This window comes from Pleuronectes platessa, chromosome 21 (assembly GCF_947347685.1).
Source record: "Pleuronectes platessa chromosome 21, fPlePla1.1, whole genome shotgun sequence".
In the NCBI taxonomy this organism is placed as follows: Eukaryota; Metazoa; Chordata; class Actinopteri; order Pleuronectiformes; family Pleuronectidae; genus Pleuronectes; species Pleuronectes platessa.
Window position 1 is genome coordinate 10,100,486 of NC_070646.1, and position 22,489 is coordinate 10,122,974.

The following is a 22,489-nucleotide window of genomic DNA, read 5'->3' on the forward strand; positions in this document are numbered from 1 at the left end:
CAGCGGCCGGTCCTTCTGAATGGTGGTTAACACGGCAATGTTAAGTTTAGCATGTGAAAATCAAGTCACAGCCAAACTTCCATCTCTGCAAAACATCTCCAGACAGTCGATTTGCTCTGCACTCTGTAGGTTGAAGACGAGCTGGGGAAGAAGAAGCAGCGTTTCTCCTGACAAAGGGCCATCACAGTTCACAGGAAATACATTTTATTCAGCGATTCAGAAACACCTCTGCAGAGCGAAGTGAGAGAACTGAGAGATGACTGGGGAATTCACTGAGCGTCTGTCGTCCTGTTACCATACCTCCTTAAACATAATAATAAGCAGTGAATCAGTATAAGTCGTCGCTTCACCAGTGAAAAAACTGACAGTACAATAAATCACCTATAAAGACTCTTAACAGCCGAAGCAACCAGAGCAGTGAGGATCGACTACGCTGTGGAAGCTGCCCATGGCCTATATCTGTCGGTAGAGCAGTGCCAGGCCCCTCAGGTCTTGTGAGCAGAGCCTGTTGGCTATTCCTAGGTCTAACCTAAAAACTAAAAGGTGACTTTGATTTCAGTTCACTTATGATTTCCCCCCCCCCCCACAAGAACCTGGAAAGCATCTAAACAGCTTTATAACTGTCCCGACTTGAGAACATATCGGAAAATGAAGCCACTTAAATGTTTTGTTTGTCAGTACCTATTTTGTGTACTGTTGAACGCACAATATGTAACTTTGGTCGCTATGGGTTTCTAAATCAAAATAATAACAAAAGACCTAGTAAGATGATTTCAAATAAATCATGGGAGTAAAGTGAGCAAGTCATGTTCATGGAAGAGTTAATGTAATAATGTTTTATTCACGATACGCAGCAAACGCCAATGAATAATCGTGATCTATTCTCTGGGTTTGAGCATTGATTGATTTTTTTATATTTATAACATAGGTGTAGTTGGCATAGACATGTTAATAAAGAATTGTTCCATATTATATCTAAAAATTTGACCTGCTGACTTATTGTTTTGTTTTCTTGAATTGGTCTTACAACTTGCCATTACATTTTAGTTGTGTATACTTTACACAAACCAAAACAGTCCACTTTAAATTTACTTGAAAGATTTATTTTTAGATATAATATATTTATAGGACTCTTTATTTTAGATTTTTTTAATGCATATTTCAAATATTAGCCTTTGTGTTAAGATGTAATTCTTAGCATTATCAATGTAGATGAATCATGTAATACTGCTCATGGTAACATTAAACTAAACGCTTGTCAGTTCCTTTGCTTAGTGGAGCAGTGAAGGCACTGTGGTTTTTCTGTTTCCTCTATTTGTGTCTAATTAGTGTCGGGGCACGCCTGACCGCCTCCACACAGACCACTGTTGTGCATCACCCCGCGGAGAAGAATAGGTTTTGGTGAGAGTAGTCCTAGAGGGGATTTCTCAATAGTTCCATCAAAAAGATAAAAACTCTGATAACCATTATAACCATGGCAAAAGAGGGCAGGGACAAAAAAATGGCAGAATGATCTTTGAATATAAAACATTAAAACACATGCACACAAGTGAACCCGGGAGGGGACGTTTCAGGGCATGGGGCATTCCATTGTGGATTAGAGGGGCAGGACATAAAAGCAGCGGGTGAGGGGCAGAAAGCTGGCTAAAGTTGGGTCGGGAGTGTTCACTGGCGGGGGAGACTCGACCACAATGCAGTTCAGTGCCGCTTTTGTGAATCAGGGTCAAAACCAAAGGTGGTCAGAGAGAGCCTTTCAGTAGATAGATTACCAAACTCAACGAATGCCGGCTGCAGTTTCTCTTTTGAGACTTTTTTTTCTCTAAATCATTAAAACGTGTTGCAGACTAGTACTTACACACATAACAACAGAAGGTCTTGAGTAATAGGCTTCATCCAGGAAATTGGTTTTACATTTGACAAACAGTTTTTTGTCCCTTAGGATTCTATGATGATTATATGATGCTCATATTCAAAGCACACACAATAGATTGTATGCATGTGTGTGTGCGTGTGTGTGTGTGTGACTGCACACAGTGTCCTATCCTGAAATAATTCTGGAGCTCACATTTGCATGCTTAGCTACAAGCACCAGCTGAACGTGCATGCAAATAACTTATCAATACTGGTCTATGACAGGTTGCTGGGACATTTTCAAAAGGTAGAGAATAACTCAGGGCGGAGGCCGTCAACCACACTGATTTCCAAGGAAAATAGATATCTTTTAGACATAGTAAAATAAATAAGACCATTATTTATTAGTCTGAAATTATTTCAGCTACCTCCTAATAAGATCCTGAGCTTATCCCATCCTCCGCTTGGCTTACATAACTATGATTTAACCTTCATAGGTTTTTTTTGGTCTAACTTGATGTCCTTTTGAATCAGCACAACATATTGTGTGGTTTTATCAACCACTCTGCTGCAAGACCTGTGTTAACGCCAGGGTCCACAGTAAAGTTGGGCCACTCACTCATGGAGGTTATTCAAACCACTTTTATCTCCAGATGACTGAAACACAAGGACATATGACGGTAAAGGCTTATTCAAATATGAGAGGAACATTCACTCGTGTTCTAAACTGATACGATAAGAGAGAACCAGCCACCTTATCATAATGTGTGTGTGTGTGTAGCCCTTTTTAGAGGAGACCTGACTTTCCCCACTGATCCTTGAGTTCAGCTAATGGACGCCAAATCCACCGAGATGATCCAAGCATTATATAACATTCCACAAATTCTGAAGATAAGTCTGTCTGCTGCCAGCTTAGTTATTGTAGAAGGGGAAAAAAATAAGCAAACATGCCAAAGCCTCTGCCTGTCTCTGATCACAAATAGAAATCTAAGAGGAGTTTCTTGTACGGGCACAAATTAGCTCCAACAGTTCAGATATCCGATAGCTATAAACAAAAGTAATCAATCCGCTCAATCTGGTTAGCAGCCCAAGGAAACTTCTAACAAGCTGGGATCAAAAGGAAACTGCTGAAATCACAATACTTGGGAAGAGAAGTCCACCAGAAACCAAACAGCACTGAATAACAGTAAAACAGACCACACCTGTGAATTTAAATCAAACCGCAGTGTCATTTAAATGTATCAGCTTTAGCGCTGCCCAGCCAAATAACAGGGGGAATTGATTTACATTAGACTAACATGACAAAAAGCCCTGATCTGTCCCTCAAAACAAGGTCAAGGGGCAGTTGGGTGGACAGCGGCCAAACCATGAAGTTCCTCTGACTCAGGAAAACACATTTTGCTCTTAATCCTTCACAAATATCCTGCCTGGGTGGGGAGCCACACACATGTACGACTAGACATGGGGCGTTTCGGGGGCAATGGAGGTGCTTTGAACTGGGAGAGGAGGGATTAAAAAAAAGCAAGAGTGAGCCAGCAACACCCTCTGTGTGTGGCGCGCCAACAAGGGCCCACGCTCACCCTAAAAGGCCTCATTCAAAGTTCATCAATAATAATCTGAACTGAGCTTTTTGATATTGCATTAGGTTACCTGAATCTACCTCAGGCAAAACTAGACAATCATGCTGGATTATAAACACAATGTAATGAGATTCATTTCATGGCTTCTTAAATAAAGATTCATAAATTGAAACAGAACATGCTCACAGGGGCACACTTGACAGCTGTGCTTATTTATGTAACCAGTTAGGTCACAGCATCGTGTGCATTCATCCTTTTACTGTTATTTGCAAAGGATGTGATCACTTGCTGAAGCTCAGTCCCATTCTAGCCAACAGTTGAACAGGAAAAAAAACAATTGTATGGTTAACTGAACTTTGGTTGAAATCAACTGCCAGTATATTTGACATCCCGCCCTCAGCTCCAACTGACTGGTAACAGCCTGAGTAACAGCCTATCAACACTGAAAGCTAGTGTGTACAGAGATGGGCAAAGGTACATAAATGGTATTCAAATATTGATTATCATCTCTGTGGTTAATAATAATATCTATCTCCAAAGACTCAGGATCAACCCAAGTCTTTATATGATGATTTCGGTTTAACTTTGGGGTCAAAATGAGAAACCTAAAGTGAACATAATCTAAAGATCTTAGTTTCGTAGGTTTCAAATTGTCAGTCACTGATCCTTGGCTCTTGACTTGCAGTTGACTAAAATCTCATGTTACAAAGAGGAGCTGGATGTCTGGTGCAAACTATGAGATACAACACATGGTTGAGGGTGATGGCTGGAGTGTGACACATCAGCCATTTCACCAGAGATTATCCACCAAACCACACGATATGCAAATGTGTGCCATATGGAGGAGTTCCAGGCCTGACAGAATTCATTACAGCCAATATGGCTGACAGGATCATCTCCATGATATCCCAAATCCTAGCCCTTGAACACTCAAATATAAATGACAAACTAATCCAGGCATGGTTTTAACCATATGCAATGGTGTTAGCCAAATCTTTCACGGTGAATCTTCAGAGGATGTTTATGGGTCATCTTCACGGGGCTTCTTTACTGCATATTTCAGAGCAAAATGAGCCTGGGGCAATTCATAAAACAGTTTTACGTCATGCCTAGGGCACTTTTTTTTTAGACAAAACAGCACTCTATTAGAGCCCGACCTATTTATCAATTGTCCGATATGTACCAATACAAAAAACATTTCACTGAATTAACAATGTAGAAAGACGCATTTATATTTACATCAAAATAAATATATTTTCTTTAGTTTACTTCTAAATATTTGGGAGTATATATGTTTTCTTTATATTTATAGTTATCAGTTGAATAGAAGCAGATATGTCTGTATCAGAATATATCTACTCTCTAAGATCCGCATCGAACAACCCATAAAAATGCATATTGAAAAATTATAATAATTTTCCGACTTTTTAAAGATTAACCTTGGCTTTTTTACTAAATTCACCTCTATCAACAGTGACTTTCAAAGGGATTTGAATCCGAAACAGCTTTAAATACTAGATAGTGGCCTCACCCAGATGATTTTCAGTTGATTTAATTTAGAAAAGTATTTTCAGGAAGCTCTCTGAGCTTCAGCAGCAAATCAATGGTAAATCATTTACGTATATGGAGCGTTATATGGTTTTACACAGCAGTTCACTCAGCATGCATTACCCAGCAGCTGCCTGCACAAAAAACTGTGTCATCAACAGAAAAACAATGATCTCACCTGATCGGCCCCATAAGCAGCAGCAAACTCCATAAACTCCTCAATCCGAACAAAGCCATCTCCATCTTGGTCCAAAGCATCAAAAACATCTTTTAGCGGGGAGACATCATCCTCCCTTGTATTCACAGCAGAAACCATTGGCAGTGAGTCATCTACCACCATCTTAGAGAGGGAAATCGTCTCCACATTTTGCTCACTAGTCCATCCGGCGTCAGGAGAAGAACTGTCAAAGTCCTGAACTGAAACATCAATAGAGTCTACTTCATGACAATCTGATTCCTCGAACTGGTGGTAGTCGATCATACTCTCCTCTTCCCTCTGTTCAGTTGTTGGATCAGGATCACTTCCACACTGTAAACTCTCCTGTTGTTTCAAGTCCCAGGTTTCCTCGTCATGGACCTCATCAGCAGTCAAGCACAGATCCAAAGCCATTGCCTCATTCGGCAGATTTTGGGCTTCAGAGCAAATTTTGTCCAACCTCAAATCCTCAGAAACATTTTCCGAAGAGTAACTCTCACTGGTGAAATCACCCTGGGTGAAGGCATCTTCAGCCAGAGGCACAGTCAGTGATGAAGTTTCCGCTGACAAACCCGGAGCGAATGAGTCATTGTCACCTTGTTGCTCAGATGTCAGATTTCTTATTACAGCAGCTCCTTCGTGTTCCACCTCTGACTCCTCTGTTGATAAATGTAGCACCGGCGCAACTGTGCAGATAACCGAGGCAGGACTGGCCACGCACAGGTGCAGACCGCCGTCACAATCTGGAACCTCTAAATCCAACAAAGGCACAGATCCTTCGATACACTCCAGTGGTGTGCTGATTGGGTTTTGAGACAGGCAGTTCTCCGGCAAACTTTGAACTGTAGAGCTACTGGTTACATGCAGATCAGTCACTTGATCATCAGGGAATAAACCGTTGTCTCTGGTTTCAGGTGACAATGTCTCCCTGCTCTGTAAGGCAGGGAGACCCGCCTGCTCCTCCTGTGACAGGTCGACCAGCTCCTCACTGACACCCAGCGGGTTGAAGTCACCTGAATACTCCAGGGGGAGACACATGGGTTCACTTTTGAGGAGCTCTACCAACGAAAAAGGATCCCCTGTGTTGGTCCTTATGGAAATGTTCAATGGAGAGTCAGGTACACTGAGGCTTATTAGCTCGCCCTGACTACTGAGGGCATGTGAGCCCTCCAGAGGGGCCTCCTGTGTCAGATTCAGTTCCTCACAGGCAGACTTCTTTCCCACCACATCAGTGAGGTTTGGAGTAAATAACCATGATAAAGTAAAGTCATTGATTTCATCAGGTGCCTCAGGTTTTTCTGTAGGAGACAAGTCCCCGAGCCGAGGACTATGGAGAGAAGCTTTGGAAAGTGCGGACTGGTCGGCCTCAAACTGCAAATCTCCACAAGAGAAATCAGAGATATCTATGAGGTTGCCCAGCTCCACCCCGGGCTCGTCCTGGTAAACCTCGGCTTCTCCACTCTGTTGGGATGTGTGATCTCGGTCACTGTCTCTGAAATCCAAACCCGTCTGGCCACTCTTGTTTGGACAGAGCATGCCTCCGTTGTCTGAATCCAGGGTGTGAAATCCGAGAGGAAATGGCTGGTCTGACTCCCACTGTGTGTGCCCCAGAGGGCCAGACAACATGGTCGGTTCCATTATTCCCCTTGGCAGACCTCAGAGAAGCTGGTGATGTCTTATCTCACTGCGGTCGAGATCCAGCTCCTTAACTTTGATGCCATGTTTAAAAAAAGGCCCTACACCCTTTCAGGGGAACCTTGAAATAAATATGTGGTTTTACTAAAAGCGTTGTCTAACATTAAAAAAAGTTGGCAGGTGCTGTGATGACATAAAAGATTTAAAAAGGGCGGGTTGTTTTAGAAACGAAGTCAAATCAGGCAATTAACTAACAAGTCGTATTTGTTGTTTTAAGATCAGTGGTCGCCTCCCACGTGCGGACAAGAACGTTACCTAAACTCAGAGGTCATATTAGTCTCACGGCCTTACCGCATGTTGTACTGTTGTCAAAGTGTGTGTGTCCCTCTCTGTCATGGCTGATCCTCTCCTGGCTGTTGCCGAGTGTTTGAGCTCCGGCACATCCAGAGTCAACATGCTTCACCTCTGCCCGGCAGCCGCTAACAATCACCGGGGTGAGGTCTCTCCCAGCTGAGCGGCTTATCACGAGTGGCCGCACCTCTGCCAACTACACGGTTCTTAACGATGCTAATTGATGACGCTAAGTCACCGGTGTTTGTCAACATTAGCTTTCCTAGCCGATTATTTCGTCTCACTCATGGGGAGCTCATTTAACGAGGAGACGAGCTGCGCTGTGCGTTGAAGTGGAGTGAACCTCAAGTCGGAGCGTTAATGTTAAATGTCTCCGTTGCCAGGTGGTTTAATAAACAGCTGTGTATCCTCGAATGAACGCGTGCTAGCGACGGACGCTAACTCCTCCTTCGAGCATCCCACCGCCGCTAACCGACTAGCTAGCGGAATTAGCCTATTAGCAAGCTAACACGAAGAACGGTCCAACCCCCGCCGCCCGTCTCTCTGAGGGAAATTGACCCGAAGGTCGGCTCCAATGTCCCGCTGGTTAGCTGGGTAGTGGCGTGGTCGACCAGCTCCCTCGCAGTCCAGTACTACGTCTCCATGTCGATGCCGTTTTCCAGCCGCAAATCCACCTGTGTCGGTCACAAGACAGGCCGGAGGAGGGACGAGGCGAGAGCCCCTCTTCTCTCTCCTCGTCTCGTAAGCACGCCTCGTCCCCGCGGACCCTCGTTGAGACCCGGTAGGGAGGGAAAGGTGCGTTAGATCGGCCCGAACAGCTCCGTCATGTCGCAGGCAGCAGCTCCACCGATGTTGATCACAGACTAGGAAAGCTCTCGCATCAGCATCAGCAGTGACCCATCCTCCGCCTCCTCCTCCTCCAGCCGCCTCCTCCTCCTCCAGCCGCATACACACCGCTGACGTTTCACGCAAGCGTAGAAAACCTCCCGCAGTATCACCGCGCTCCACCATCAACAGCTGGCACCTGCTGAACCGTGCTGACCTACAGCGTTCACCTGTGGACACGTGTCAGAGTCACCCCTTCTCACGGGGTCAAAGCTCAGGGTCAGATAGAGGGGCTGCCGGATTTCTGTGCCTTGCTCAGTGGCACATCGGCAGCGTGGATGTGAACCCCTTCGCGGTCACCACTGACAGTCTGTATTAAAGTGGGTCGTTTGTCTTAATTCTAATAGCTCTTGATTTAGCATAAACCAATATTTCATTTTAGGACAACTTGTGTGGATTTTTAAGAAACAGTGTTGTAATGGCTGCTATTGTGATGTGTTGGCGCCCCCAACTGACTCTTAACAGTATTGCCCATCTCCAGATTTGAAGTTCCATGCTGCAATTTATTATATAATTTATTGGACAGTATTATATTATAAAGCTATAGTATTTAGTATATCAAGGGTTTTTATTCTCTTTAAAACTAATATTTATACACTTACAGCTAACAGTAAACAAGGAATGACCTAAGGAATTGAGCATGGATGTTGGATATGTAATTGGGTCCTCTGTGTTGTGGCCCATTTACAGCCCCAGATTTAGGTTGTACTCCTCATGTAACTTTATTTCTTGTCTGATTTGAAGGATTTTCAAATTTGGGTCTAGTATTTCTTCTAAAAAAATTATTATAAAAATCGGAAATATCAGGAAAACTGTTTTTATGTAAAAGTATCATTTTCAGGATCAGGGATTCAAACCAAGAACCTTCTTGATTTGCCTCCAATAATTAAAGGAAACTGTAGTCATCATTACCTAATAATACAACTTTATTAGTAGTTGAGAGATAAGGAAAAGCCACATGAAATTGGAACGTGACAAACATGGAATGCATGATGATAAAGCACAGCTTTGCAGTGGGTGAAAAACCCACACGTATAACACAGTAAGTACAGTATGTTAGTGTTCGACACCTTCAGCCACTTAGAAATACACTCTTAAGACAGCAGTGGTGAGATAAACCACAAACACTGTCCATATCAGAACTGCACATGGCCCCTAAATCACTCTGTCTTCCGTGTTTACTTGTCTCTTTTCTTTTCAGGTGACCAATAACCTGAAAGAAAATAAGAGAGACAAGTGGATTAATATGGGTTTCACCGCACTCTTAAAACTTTGATATGACCCAATTCGCAACACTCCCACTTTTCTCCCAGTCATTCTGTCTCTCCACATGGACCTCGAGCTATACCTCCTCCAACACACCTGGGTCAGGAGGAGCACAGGAGAACCTGTGTTCAAAGTTTAGCGGATTTAGAGGAGGCTATACCCAGCATCATGGAGACGTCGTTGCCTGAGGTAAGCCAGGCCCCGCCGTCCGCCACCAGGATGGCTCCGGTCACATACGAGGACACCCGGCTGGCCAGGAAAAGAGTGCAGTGGGCCATCTCCGTCTTGTTGCCCGCTCGCTGCAGAGGGATGGATTGGAAGGCGCCAGCGGCCTCACCTCTTGGACCACCTGACGGATTTAGAGGAAGAGAAAAAAAATCCATACTCAGACCCTTTAACTCACATCAGAGGTTCTCAATCTCAGACACCTTCCCTAGGAGCAACTGTTTCGTCTAAGTTACTATAAATGGGTTCTAAAAGTTTCAACAGTATGAGTTTTCAATTGTTTTTACAGTCTACTACTGCATTGTAAATGTTTAGGTTGCATTTATGTGAAGTTTGAATTTGTACCGTTACCACTTCAAGAAGCAAAGGCTGGCCAATTAACCATTTCTATTGGTTAACCATAACCATTTATATATCATTTCTGTCTTTTGCCAGAATGACTCTCATTAGGGATACCATTGATGGTTTTAGTGTTGAAGCAAGAAATAAAGAAGCATCTAATAATAAAACACACAATCTTACATAAGCCATGTCACAAATATGTAAATTCAATGTCATTAAGCAAGGTTCGAAATGACTGCTGTTTCTGGGGTTGTCGTATGTACTGCAAGAGATAGAGTCATGGTTTATAATAAAGGATCACAAGTTTTATGTGCAACAATTAAATTTACCCAGCCTGCGGAATCCCTCTGTACCAGAGATAGGACCTGGTGCCACGGCATTGACTCTCACACCACTGGGCCCCCACTCCACGGCCAGGTGCTTGGTCATGGCGTCTGGGGACACGGAGCGAACGCACACGTCATTAGATTCTTGTTTTGAAACTGTCTCATAGTGATAAAACTGCTCTTACCATTGGCAGCCTTAGCAGAGCCAGCATGCACCTGCAGGGCCTGCCCCTTGTAGCCGAGTGTTGCAGAGATGTTTACAATGTTGCCGCCATGATCCTGCATACAGAGACGTGGTAGACTCGGAATCAATGCAACGAGTAAATGATCAAACCAGCTCCAGAAAGCAGAGTTCAACTCCTGTTCAGTTATCAGCTGGCACTCAGATCTTTAGTGACCTCTACTGGTGATCAGAGGGTATTGCAGAAAGTTAAATCCATACAACGTATTTTTATTTATCCACTTGGGGTAGTAACAATACTTATAGCTTCTTAACTTTAAGTAAATTAAAATTATTGTATCATACAGAAAAACCAAACAGGTATTGTACCTTAAACCACTTCTCATAAACCACCTTGCTGGTGTTGAATGTACCCATAGTGTCTATCTCCAGCACAGTCTTGAAGGCGTTGAAGGAGAGGGAGGTCGCCGGGCAGAGAAAGTTCCCGGCAGCATCTGTCAACATTTAGGACACAGCTGAACATCCAAAAACTATGATAATTCCCATAAAAAAAAACAGATAGAGGGTAATCTTTCATTAAGGCTTTATGATTGCATCGTATATCATAATTTATGAGGTTCATAAATATAATAGGCATCACAATGCATAGGTTATCTGAGTTTGTTCTTACACCTGATAATCTTGAAGTGATGCAACAGTTTGAGAATAAAGAAAAGTCAGAAAAGTTAATGACTAAACCAAAACCTTGACACTAGACCGTTGTTCAAAGTACAATCAAGCTTAAGACACCTTAAGATGTATTTGCAATCATGTTAGCAGGATGCACTGTAGAATGATAATGAATGGGGGAGACTGCAGCCATCACAAACCACACTGACTGTGTAAAAAGATGGGAGGAGCCTATCCACTTCCTCCCACTATCCGGCAATTAAAGTCAAAATGAAGTTTCACCCTGTTTTTAAAGCATCAAATAACTAATTAAAACCAGATTTAAAGGAAAATGAGCGCTTGAACATACACCAGTTTGATAAAAACTACATTAAATGATAGACAATTCTATTTGATGTGTATTTTGATTTGGTTTGGTTTATGTCCAATCTATTAACATGGAGGAGGCAGGACTTTATGACCTATACTGCAGCCAGCCACCAGGTGTCGGTCAACCCACTTTCACTTTTGGGAAGCTGTCATACCGTCCATCTTTATATACAGTCTGTGCCACAAACACATAAATCACATAAGAGGAAAAACGTTATTTTTTAAACACGTGAAGAAGAGATCACGTACTGTTAATGACGATGTCAATACGACCTAACTCCTTCAGCGTCTCATCCACAGCGGCTGCAATGCTCTCCGGCTGCCGCACGTCCACACACACGGGGATACAGCGACGTCCTGATGCAGCAGACAGCTTTGTAGCTGCCTGAGGAAACAAACAGTCAATTAACACGAGGAAAACCCAGTGATATCTAGTCATGTTTTAACAAATATACTTAATGGACGTTGTGCAACTGGAATAACCTCTTTGAGTTTGTCCAAGTTCCTGCTTGCAATCACCGTGTCACAGCCATGCCTACAAGACATAGAAAACAATATCACTTTGTGGAGCAGCAAAGAAACAACAGCAAAGAGAATGTGTTTTATTGTGTTGACCAGAACATGAATACAAGCATAGGTGAGGCTTAAAGGGAGATAGCCGAGTAACTTCTGACACAGCAAGTAGGGCAGAGGGTGAGAACAAGACAGAGAATAGAAAGTCTAAAAATAAGGCAGGAGGGAAAACGTTAAAGGGGAAAGTAAGCCTTGTAGCAAATGTGTTACATGCCAGGAAATAAAGTTACAAGGTCAGGTATTGATGGTTTTATTAAAGGGCAACTATTTCTGACACATGAGTATTTTATTCAACTATGTCACACAAGCAAAATGACGAAAGTCTGACTGTCTGATAACACAAGGTATAAAGTGCACCTGCAAACTATCCTGCTCACATTTGCCTGTTTTAGAGTGTTAGCGATGACATAATGCTGCCACAGCATTGACTCTACATCTCAACGATTGATCCTTGCACTATACAATTACCAATGTAAGAGAAAAGAAACAATCTGAGAATGTTGTGGTAATAACGAGCGGGCACCCCCACTCACCTCATGAAGATTTCAGCTATCCTGAGTCCTATGCCAGATCCCCCACCTGTGATGAAAGCAACCTGGTCCCTGGAAAAGTCAAAAATCCTCATTTAATAATTAGATTTTACAAAAAAAAGTTATTGTGTACAAAGTAGATGATAATGAAGGGAAATGCATTTTGATGCTCACTTCAGTAAATCTGGACTGTAGATGTGTGTGTATGACGTCAGGCAGTCGTCCGTGCAAACATCTTCAGGCAGCAGTTCTCCTTTTCCTTGTGGCTCTGCCATGCTGACAACATCAACACAAGGTAAATATACACAGACACACTTGCATAACTATAAACTAAAACCAGAAGTTGATTTATACTTTAATTACTTCAACTGTAATTGTACATAACAAATATATGCAGCCAATACTGTCCCTTTAATATCAGGATACTGAAGTTAAAGTGAAAAGGCCAAAGTATTGTACTGGTGTTTCTAGAACAACCATGTGTGTGTGTGTGTGTGTGTGTGTGTGTGTGTGTGTGTGTGTGTGTGTGTGTGTGTGTGTGTGTGTGTGTGTGTGTGTGTGTGTGTTACCTGCTGCACCAAAGAAGCTAGTTGTTGTCGTAGCACTGAGGAACAATCCAGCAGGTCCAGCTCCTCTCTGATGAAATTCCACCTGCACACGGAGCAGTGACACAGACCCGAGGAAGCAGCTTCACTTTTATTCTCCCCCCACGAAGCGTCTTTCTTTCTCGAACCAAGAGAAAAGTTGAAGAAGATAAGAAACGGGCTCACTGTACTTTGGACGCTATGTGCTGCATTCACGTGCCGTCGGAATAATCGGGGAAAATGAGTTCCCAACTGGGTAAATTAAAGGTTCAGTGTGTAAGATTTAGGTGAAAGGGATCTATTTGCAGAATTTGAATGTAAAGTACTCATAGTGATGTTTTCACTAGTGTGTGATCATCCAAATTAATGAAACAAGTGCAAATAGAAAAAAACATGTGCAAATTATGAAAAAAAGTTCAAATTAAGAAAACGAATACAAATTAGGAAAACACCTGCAAATTAAGAAAACAACTTTATCAATTTGATGATGACACATGCGCTTCAAAAAGTCACAGCACATGCAAATACAGAAAGATGCTGCAAAAAGTTGAAAAATTACGCCGGAAATGTTTCCAGGGGACTCAAGAACGTGGTGAACCGGTCTGTAGTTGAATACTTTGTGAAGTTCCATCACCATCTCTAGTGTTATTTTTGCAATTTGAGGTACGTTTCTGTATTTGCATGTGTTTTGACTTTTTGTGGCGAATGTGCCGTCAAATCGATAAAGTTGTTTCCTTAAATGGCACATGTTTTTTTTAGATTTGCATATGTTTTCTTAATTTGTAGTGCATCTATCTGCCTCGGCAACCGTATCTTTACATTTAAATTGTTTATATTTACACCAGGGAGTGGGTCCTCTTTGGAGGCCTCCATGTTTTAACAGTAGTAGTACAGCAGTCCTTTCTTTGCTCTTCATTTTTATATAAATAACAAAAAGTGGTGTCAAGGTGTTGATTAAACGCTCTCAACACATAAAAAACACCTTTTGTTTACAGCGTCCATGTTTTTTCCACATTCTAACCTCCAACTTGGGAAATTGGGACCTTCTGAGGAGCACATGAATGCACCCCTACATTCCTTGACATCCTTCGGTGATGCATTATGGGCAATGAAGTCCCTCTGGTGTGTGCGTGTTCAAGAACACAAGTCCAAACGTGTTTACGTTTTGTTTAAGGCACAGTGAGTAGTAGATGGGTATACACATAGGACACAGTTAAAAGACATACTACAGAGTAAGTTGTAAACTTTAGAGGTCAGGATTGATGTGATTTAAATCAGATCAGACAACAACAAGCTCAGGGGATTGTAAATGTCTTTTAAAACCCAGACAGTCATTCTGGATCTCATCTCCAATAGCCATCATCTTCTAGGATGGCAGCTCTAAGGGTCCTCTCTGGTAAACCAACACTGGAATAAATGATCCAAGGTGTATCATTTCAGCTCGCAGGCCGATCAGTGTGCACTGGAGCAGAGAATGGCTCGTATTGATCTGTACTTTTGGGATTTACTGCTGGAAAAAAAATAGCCCTGCCTATGCAATGGATCCCTCAATGACTTTAGGACCGGTTATTTTCCTGCGCACTTACAGGCTGCACGGCTGCCAGCTCCACGCTCCAGAGGATCGGAAATGTAACATGAGTGCTTCTGTAATTTGATTTGTTTTTTTCAAGAGTCATAAACAAGAAAAAAACAGAGGGGCGCATTAAAGATAATGATAATGCACGCTTAGGCCCATAAGCCCAGAAAACAGCTTTTACTGACAAAGGTCTTACTTACCATTTCATGTTTAGTTGTTCTTTGTTGGCTTTTATATCATTGTTTGGTAAAGGAGCTGCATTACAGATCAATGTGCAGATCCGTCTGCAGCGAGGAAATCAGGCCATGTCTCCTGGGATGGATTTCTACAATAAGGTCAAGTTGTCTGAGAACTAATTTCTTTTAAAGGGCCCTACTTTTATTAACTAAATCAATTGTTTCTGAAACGACTGGATGAGAAGTACCAAGCAAATAATAACGATGATAAAAATAACAACAACAATAATAACAGTAAAAGACAGTAAGACTATTACATAAATGTTGATGTAAACTAAAAACGTAGTTCCCTGACCGGGAATCGAACCCGGGCCGCGGCGGTGAGAGCGCCGAATCCTAACCACTAGACCACCAGGGAAGGTTGTCGACTTCACGATCACTTTACAATTTATACGTAAAAGATAGTAAAAGAGAAAAACTAAAAAACAACTGAAAAATATTTTCAATTGTAGATGTTATGAGGGATTAATGACGGAATGTATTAAACACATTTGTCCCCCTTCAATTTGATTTAATGATTATATATCGCATCTATGATACTTACTGTCTTCCCACTACATCTAAAACAGCATGTCCACAAAGAAGGGTTCAATCGTTCATGTGCCATAAAATGTATAGCTTGTTTCATCAGAAGAAACACTTAATAACCATTTTGTATGTAATACACAGAAACACCTCTCACAAGCCACACTACATTACTGAACACATGCACCTCTGTGGTGGAAGGGAACTGCTTCTCTGTGACAAGGTGTCTGATATCAGATGAGGATTATGAGGATGCTCATGGCAGAATACAGTGAAAACAGCTTGCTCAAATCCTGATCCTCCTCCATGGGACTCCTCCATGGGGCTATGAGCGCTGTGCAAAGACTCACTTGTTTCTCCCTTGCAACAAATTCAGAAGTGAGAGTTGAAAATGTTTTTTTGTTTCTAATAGCAATTTCTTGTAGCTACTAGCAAGTGTTAGAGAGTGTTGACTTAATCAGTTGTCTTTTCTATTCATTCATATAGCTGCATGTTTAAAGCTCAAACTAAGCCTTTATTACTGCTTGCCCATACAAACACCACTTGGGACACACAGTTAGGTTTATTTTACTTTAACAGGAAATGTTTGTCCCTTCCTCCTGGAAAGTGCAACATTCCACATTTAGCTTTCTTTTCTTGACAGGCGACATTAATCTTGTCGGCAATGACACAGCGGTAACATGTGTCTCCTTCACCCTGAGTGTGACCTGACAGGCATACAGCCAGAGCAGCATCCTGAAGGACGTGTTAAGTCTCCTCTTTTATGTTATCTTCTCCTTTTGCAGAAACGATTTTTGCTGTCATGAGAAAGTTTTAGTATTTCTGAGATGCCTTTTTTTATATTTATAAACTGTATTCAGCCCTGAGGCTGGAGGTTTAACACTCGTGGTTTAAATATTCATGGGTAGAAGTTGTGATTTCTTTGATTCACTGCTATGTTCATCCAACTGTTCCTTGTCTTTTTTGTTAACTATCAGATCAGACGATTTTTTCAAATTCCCTTTCAGCTTCATCCTCGCCAACCATACATAATCTAATAGAAACTGGGCACTGGCTTCAAAAAACGAGTCTGAGTCTATTCCCAAAAGCAGCATCTTTCATGTTTCACAGAAAATCTCCTGATGCAGGAACATAAAGGCCTGTGAAAAAGACTGCCATTAAACAGAGAATCACACATTCAGAAAGTTAGCAGACAGAGCAGGGGGCAGCTCGAGTCACAGCTCCAGTCACAGAGGTTCAGTATCTCCAGCTGGCCCAGAGGGCAGAGGACACCTACAGCCCCACAGCACTGACAGCTGGTCCTGGGCTCTGTCCACGTGTCTGTGCTGGATCTGTCTGTGCAGCTTCATTCTCTCCTCCTGCTGGAGGGTTGGACTTGCCACACTGTCCTTTTTCCTCCAGACCCACCAGCCTGCTGCTGACCTCCCACAGCCTGTGAGCTGCCTCCTCGTCCAGGGCCTGCGGCGCTGGTTCCTTTTCTGTCATCACATCATAGTAGCGTCCCGTCACACCCTCCATCTCCTCTGACACGGCCAGGTAGACACTGGGCTGGGCCCCAAGTTCTGGGCTCTTCACTAACAAGGAGAAAAAGGGACCTGTACAGGGGATTAAAGAGGCCACAAAGAGGTTAGATGGTGTAAAACTCTGATCAAATACAAGTACTTCAATACATTACTTAAATGTAAATCACTATTCAAGTACAAACTGGATAGGTGTGGTTTTCTTTGGTCTATAACAAAGTGAAACATTTAAATCAATTACGTGTGTTTACTAAATCCGACTCACACATAATGTGACTGTAAATGTTCTTAACACCCAAACACTTCCATCCTCTCCACAGCGGAGGATGTTTATTACCCCAGAGTGCATCGTGTAATTAAAAATATCCTCAGTGCTGAGTTAAAAAAGACAAATCCATTCACCCATTCCCGGAATGTGTGCGGAGAAGCTGTAGCAGCAACACAATTGGGAGCAGCGGTGTACAGGTGAGTTCAGATTTCTCATGTTTCATCCAACTTATGTTTTTCTGAGAAGCGGCTGTGGTCCCCAATACAACGTGCTGATATTCTGCCGTTTTGAATTGATACATTTACTTTGCACATTAAGATTTTACATACAAAAGCTAAGATGGGCTTATAAATAACAAGCGGTTCAAATAATTACAACATTACTTTAATGTCAAACCAAAGTAATACGTTTAGTGCATTTTGTTAACAACACTCGATTTCAACACAGGACTCTGACTTGTGGTTTTGCTACTTTAACGTTTATTAAATCGTATTACTGCTCTTTGGTGAAAACACACTAAAGCTGGTTCTAAAAATCACATTTATCACCAAATATATGTTTTTAAAAAATTGACATTTATAGGTTGAACATGGCTCATAACGCCACCTAGTGTTTCAAACCATCTTGGACGTGGAATGGGACAGCTCTATGTCGTGACATTTACATATACATGAAAAGGTTATCACCCCGTAATCAAAGGTGGGCGACTCCCGGCCACTAGCGAAACTAAAGCTGAAACTAAAGCTGGAACTAAACTCCTAAACCACATGGTCTACCATTCAGAGTCGCCCCCCCAATCCTCTCCTGCCCCTCGACTCTCTCTCACACACACATCGTTATATATTTGAATCTGAATTCTTCACCATCCCACTTGTTAGTTGTAGTTCTAAAGTTCAGTGGGTAGGAGCATTTCATAACAGAAACCTGGTGAGTTATTTTTGAATCATTCTAATTTATACAGATAGAAAGTTCACTGAGGACAATGCCACACATCATAGTGTGCACAGCCGAAGCGGAGTGTTGCATATGTATTAGACGAGTAGAACCTCCCCGGATTTATTGATTTCTCTAAATTCAGGATCCAGTAAGAAAGCCGGATACTCACTGAGCACGGAGCTGGAGAACTGCGATTGGTGCAGGCCGGTGTGCCTCCCAAGCTCGGTGGCAACAACGCCTGGGTGTACAGCATTCACCGTGACTCCTGTGCCTGTTGCAAACACACACACACACACAAAGCATTGTTCGAAAATATATATCCAATGGCCAGTAACAAACAAGAACATAGGCCGTACTCCCTCCCACACATGCCCACTTATGCGGCAGCCAGTAGACTTGCCTTGCAATCGCTTGGCAAGCTCTCTGGTGAACAGAACATTGGCAAGCTTGCTCTGACAGTACGCCTGCTTGGTATCAAACTTCTTCTTCTCCCAGTTCAAGTCCTCGAAGTCCATCTTTCCGACGATGTGGGCGAGCGAGGCCAGGTTGATCACTCTGCTGGGGGCGGACTCCTTCAACTTTTCCAGCAGAAGGTTTGTCAACAAGAAGTGGCCTGCATGGAGGGAGAGCAAAACGATCGACATTAGGTACAGCAATGGAGCGAGTAGAGAGTTTATCGGAATGTAAAGACAATTTGGATTTATTTGATTTGATTTGCTTGTTTTCAAAGTAAGCACCCAAGTGGTTAACTCCAAACTGCATGTCGAATCCGTCTTCTGTCTTCCATGCTGGACACCTCATGACCCCGGCGTTGTTTATCAGCACGTCCACTCTCTGCTCCTCTGCAAGACGATAAAGCTCACACTCAACAAACTGTAACTGACTCTATTTCTATTATTGACGCAGTGTTTTGTCGCCTCACCTCGTTTGATTTTCTCCGCAAACTCCTGGATGGATTTCATGGAGGCCAGGTCGAGGCGACAGGCGTACACGTGAGGATTCAGGGTCTTGCCTCGGATTTCCTTCGCGGCCGCCTCGCACTTCTCCATGTCCCGACATCCCATAATGACCCGCCCTCCTGACCATATGGGGAATGGGAAAGGAGTGTATTAGCGAGAGAAAAACAACAAATCAGAGTGACATGATGGTTTCTGCACACCTCTCTTGGCCAGCTCTTGGGCCGTCTCCTTCCCGATGCCTTTGTTGGCTCCTGTTATCACCACAGTCTTTCCAGTGATGGTGGCGTTACTCGGGCACCGGCCTCCGGTCACATGACTCCTGTGGGGGGAAATAAAACAAAGTGACTTATTAACGCACCAGGTGTCATATATTCCTCTTTGGAATATAAACAAAAGGCAATATCAATACATGGCTGATCAGACCCAGCCAGATTAGTCTGATGTCACCAAACTCTTTTCTGTGTGTTTTCTTTTGTCTTGCTCATGAGTTGGTCACATAGTATTTACTTGTGTATGTTATTAGTTGGAAATACACTGTGATAAAAAACACGGCAAAGTAATGTGTTAACAGGGAGGGGGTTCTACTGGAGCTGAACCAGTGGGAGGGAAACAATGTCCTTGTTAAACTGAACAGATGCTTTATTGCATTCTGCATGACTCAATTACCAGTAAAAGGCAATGAATTAAACAACACACACACACACAAACACACACACACGTGAGAACCATGAGTGTGTGGAAACTTTAACACATTATTCCAATTATCTTGCCTTGCCTATATTTATGTGTCAAATCAAATCACCACACTGTAAACTTGGGGTGATGTAGGAGTAAACTGCTTATTTGTGCTTGTTGCCAGTGACAGGTTAACCCAGCTGTTTAATGACAAAACATATATTTTTATATCTTTCTTAATTCTGTCACAGATAATTTCCTCAACGTGCAACACTATGAGTATGGGACCTGTTCTGATCACAGCCACGTATCAGTACAGAGAGCGGTAAAGATGGCAAAGCCCATCACAGGAAACAGACCGCCGGCCATTCAGGACAGAAGGCACGCAGCGTCTTCAAGGAACAAATCCATCCAGCATGCAGTCTGTTCCGTCTGTTACCCTCCAGAACAGACGGACGTGCACCACTAGACTTTTTTATCACCAGGCCATCAGGTTTCAAAACTCATCTTTTCATTCACGGCCACACATCCTCTGTGTCACTGCACTGCTCTGCTTACTCACCTCTGAAGAGTGTGCAACAACTAAAAAGAAATACATAATCCTGTACAGTACACACTTGTCACATTAGATCATATGACAATACACATTAATACACTCCACTACAACAACAGCATATTATGATAGATAGATAGATAGATAGATAGATAGATAGATAGATAGATAGATAGATAGATTAATTCTTACGTAAATTGAACGTTAAGGACTTGTCTGTTGTTTACATCAGATATAAGCGTTAAACACTGAACTGAGCCTGAACTTCACTAGTTATAATGCATTATGATCACATGAAGAAGTAAACAGTCCCTTCTTCATGAGGAGTCACTCACTTGAGTAAAACAGCGGCGCCAACCACAGTCCCGAACAAAGACACAGGGAGAACGTATCTGCTCATGGCTCCACAGGGATGTTCAGTTTAAATAAACCATCCAGTTGTTTCACTGTTATCTTTCTACAGCTGCTTTCACAACACCACTCCTGAGCAGCGCTGCTGTGCCGCAAGGTTACACGCGCACTCTTTCCACGTCATCCTCTCATCCTGACCAATCAACGGCCGAGGATTCCCATTGGCATTATGGGAAACGTAGTTCCATGTTCAAACTGTGTGATATGTTGAGTCGAATTTGTGTGGAACTGTTTTTAACTTACGCTCATATAATTAAGACTTATAAATAATAAATTATAACTTTATTCGTTAAGTATTATAAATTAATAAAAAATACTGTCTTTATAATATCACGACTTATTTTTATTCATTTACGACTTTATTCTCATAATATTGTGTTTTTGTCCGCATTGAGTCACAACTTTATTCTCATAGTATTTGAACTCTTTTAATTTAAATTACAACTTCATCCTCAAAATATCGACTTATTAAAATATATGACTTTGTTGTTAGGTCTTTATTTTTGTAACTTTCTTCTCAATTACAACTTTAGTCTCGACATTTGATAACTTTTTTCTTCAGTGTGGTCTTAACAATGTGAGCACATTACATTGCTTCCTTTAATCACTGCGTCACTCAGTTGTGCCAGAGGATAGATTTTAAAATCATTTTTACTTGACTGTAAAGCACTCTGAAATGTTTTTTTTGTTGTTGTTGTTTATATTTTCTTTTAAATGTAGTGTGAGTGTATTATTATTATGTATTTAAGTGACTCTGTGACAGACTGTGAATTCCCTCGTGCCTGATTTCGTGCTTTATGAATAAACTTGCCTTGCCTTTCTTGAAACTTTAAAAATCTATATAAAAAATTCAGAATGCTATGTTTTTATCAAGAGTAATTCAATTACTTCTCTGAAAATCTGTGCCAAACTGTTGTTTGTTTCTTTTCCTCTCTCACTTTTATAATTCATCAATACACCTATATAATTTATGTGCACTGTTGCTTTTTAAAATGAATGAGGGTGCTGTTTGCTCTGAGAACATTGTGCATCTGATATCATTTTTTTGAGATAGACACCATATTCTCAAAAAAAATCCATAACTGCAATGCTAAACCCACTTGATTGCTCATTTACATTTATATTTCATGCATTTGGCTTCAAATATCACATATTGAAAATATAATTTCAAACAAATGCCAAATTTGAATGAAGACGGTGGTGTGGCTGAGTTGGAATTGAAAAACGTGTGAAATTGCTCTGCTGATGCTGGTGCAAAGTCATTCTGCCATCGGGGAGCCAGGTGAGACAGAAAAAGGAGAAAGTGCAGGCAGCAGAGAGGAGGGCTTAAGTGAGACAGAAAGGGGCTGTTATGAACCAGTGCCCAGAGAGGTGAGGGTGGGCTGCTGCTTTGCACAGCTTCAGAATTCAACACTTTAGGTTTCTTCTGCCTAAATGTTGCACATGTTCGAAAAAAACCCCATCAAGGTTCCAATTTCAAATAACTGCTGTTCATAGCAAATGTTGCGAGGGTATAGGATTGGTTTGATTACTGACTGTGAGAGGTTTTTGGGGAGATAATCTAATATTCATACAGGGATGTATCTGAGAATTGCAGTAGTGCTCCATCTGCTAAATGACTTTGGATCGACTCAATTTCCTCCCACCTGTGCCTATAATAATCTCAGGAGCCTCTATTATTCATCAACAGACATGACATTTGAGGATGTATTAGTTGGG

General features: G+C 42.1%; 3 protein-coding genes and 1 non-coding gene across 5 annotated transcripts in view; all 4 read right to left on the bottom strand.

Annotated features, from left to right (window-relative positions):
• The window catches only part of rab11fip3 (RAB11 family interacting protein 3 (class II)), a 30,738-nt gene extending 22,679 nt beyond the window's left edge, over window positions 1–8,059 (bottom strand). The window contains exon 1 of the mRNA XM_053413555.1: window positions 5,158–8,059. Within this exon, the coding sequence (XP_053269530.1) occupies window positions 5,158–6,813 (1,656 nt within the window). The 5' untranslated portion in view covers window positions 6,814–8,059. The remainder of the gene's footprint in view (window positions 1–5,157) is intronic.
• Window positions 8,060–8,954: 895 nt separating this feature from the next.
• Window positions 8,955–13,340, bottom strand: decr2 (2,4-dienoyl CoA reductase 2, peroxisomal). 2 transcript variants are annotated; one of them, XM_053413697.1, is made up of 10 exons: window positions 13,097–13,340; window positions 12,702–12,803; window positions 12,531–12,599; window positions 11,908–11,959; window positions 11,674–11,809; window positions 10,756–10,880; window positions 10,391–10,484; window positions 10,209–10,313; window positions 9,473–9,661; window positions 8,955–9,259 (listed from the first exon to the last, which is right to left on the bottom strand). In XM_053413697.1, the coding sequence occupies exons 2-10, from the start codon at window positions 12,800–12,802 to the stop codon at window positions 9,225–9,227; spliced, it is 906 nt and encodes a 301-aa protein (XP_053269672.1). In that variant the 5' UTR covers window position 12,803; window positions 13,097–13,340; the 3' UTR covers window positions 8,955–9,224. The 2 variants fall into 2 exon arrangements, with proteins under 2 accessions (XP_053269672.1, XP_053269673.1); XM_053413698.1 differs by having other exon boundaries at window positions 9,409–9,661.
• A 1,869-nt stretch (window positions 13,341–15,209) lies between these two features.
• On the bottom strand, window positions 15,210–15,281 carry trnae-cuc (transfer RNA glutamic acid (anticodon CUC)). The gene has a single exon. It is a non-coding gene; the product is annotated as a tRNA-Glu (tRNA).
• A 1,243-nt stretch (window positions 15,282–16,524) lies between these two features.
• LOC128427325 (retinol dehydrogenase 13) lies at window positions 16,525–20,883 on the bottom strand. The gene is made up of 7 exons (XM_053414412.1): window positions 20,695–20,883; window positions 19,332–19,450; window positions 19,095–19,250; window positions 18,910–19,014; window positions 18,573–18,785; window positions 18,342–18,443; window positions 16,525–17,043 (listed from the first exon to the last, which is right to left on the bottom strand). Exons 1-7 carry the CDS (start codon window positions 20,757–20,759, stop codon window positions 16,721–16,723), a joined length of 1,083 nt encoding a protein of 360 aa, XP_053270387.1. The 5' UTR covers window positions 20,760–20,883; the 3' UTR covers window positions 16,525–16,720.
• Window positions 20,884–22,489: the final 1,606 nt, after the last annotated feature.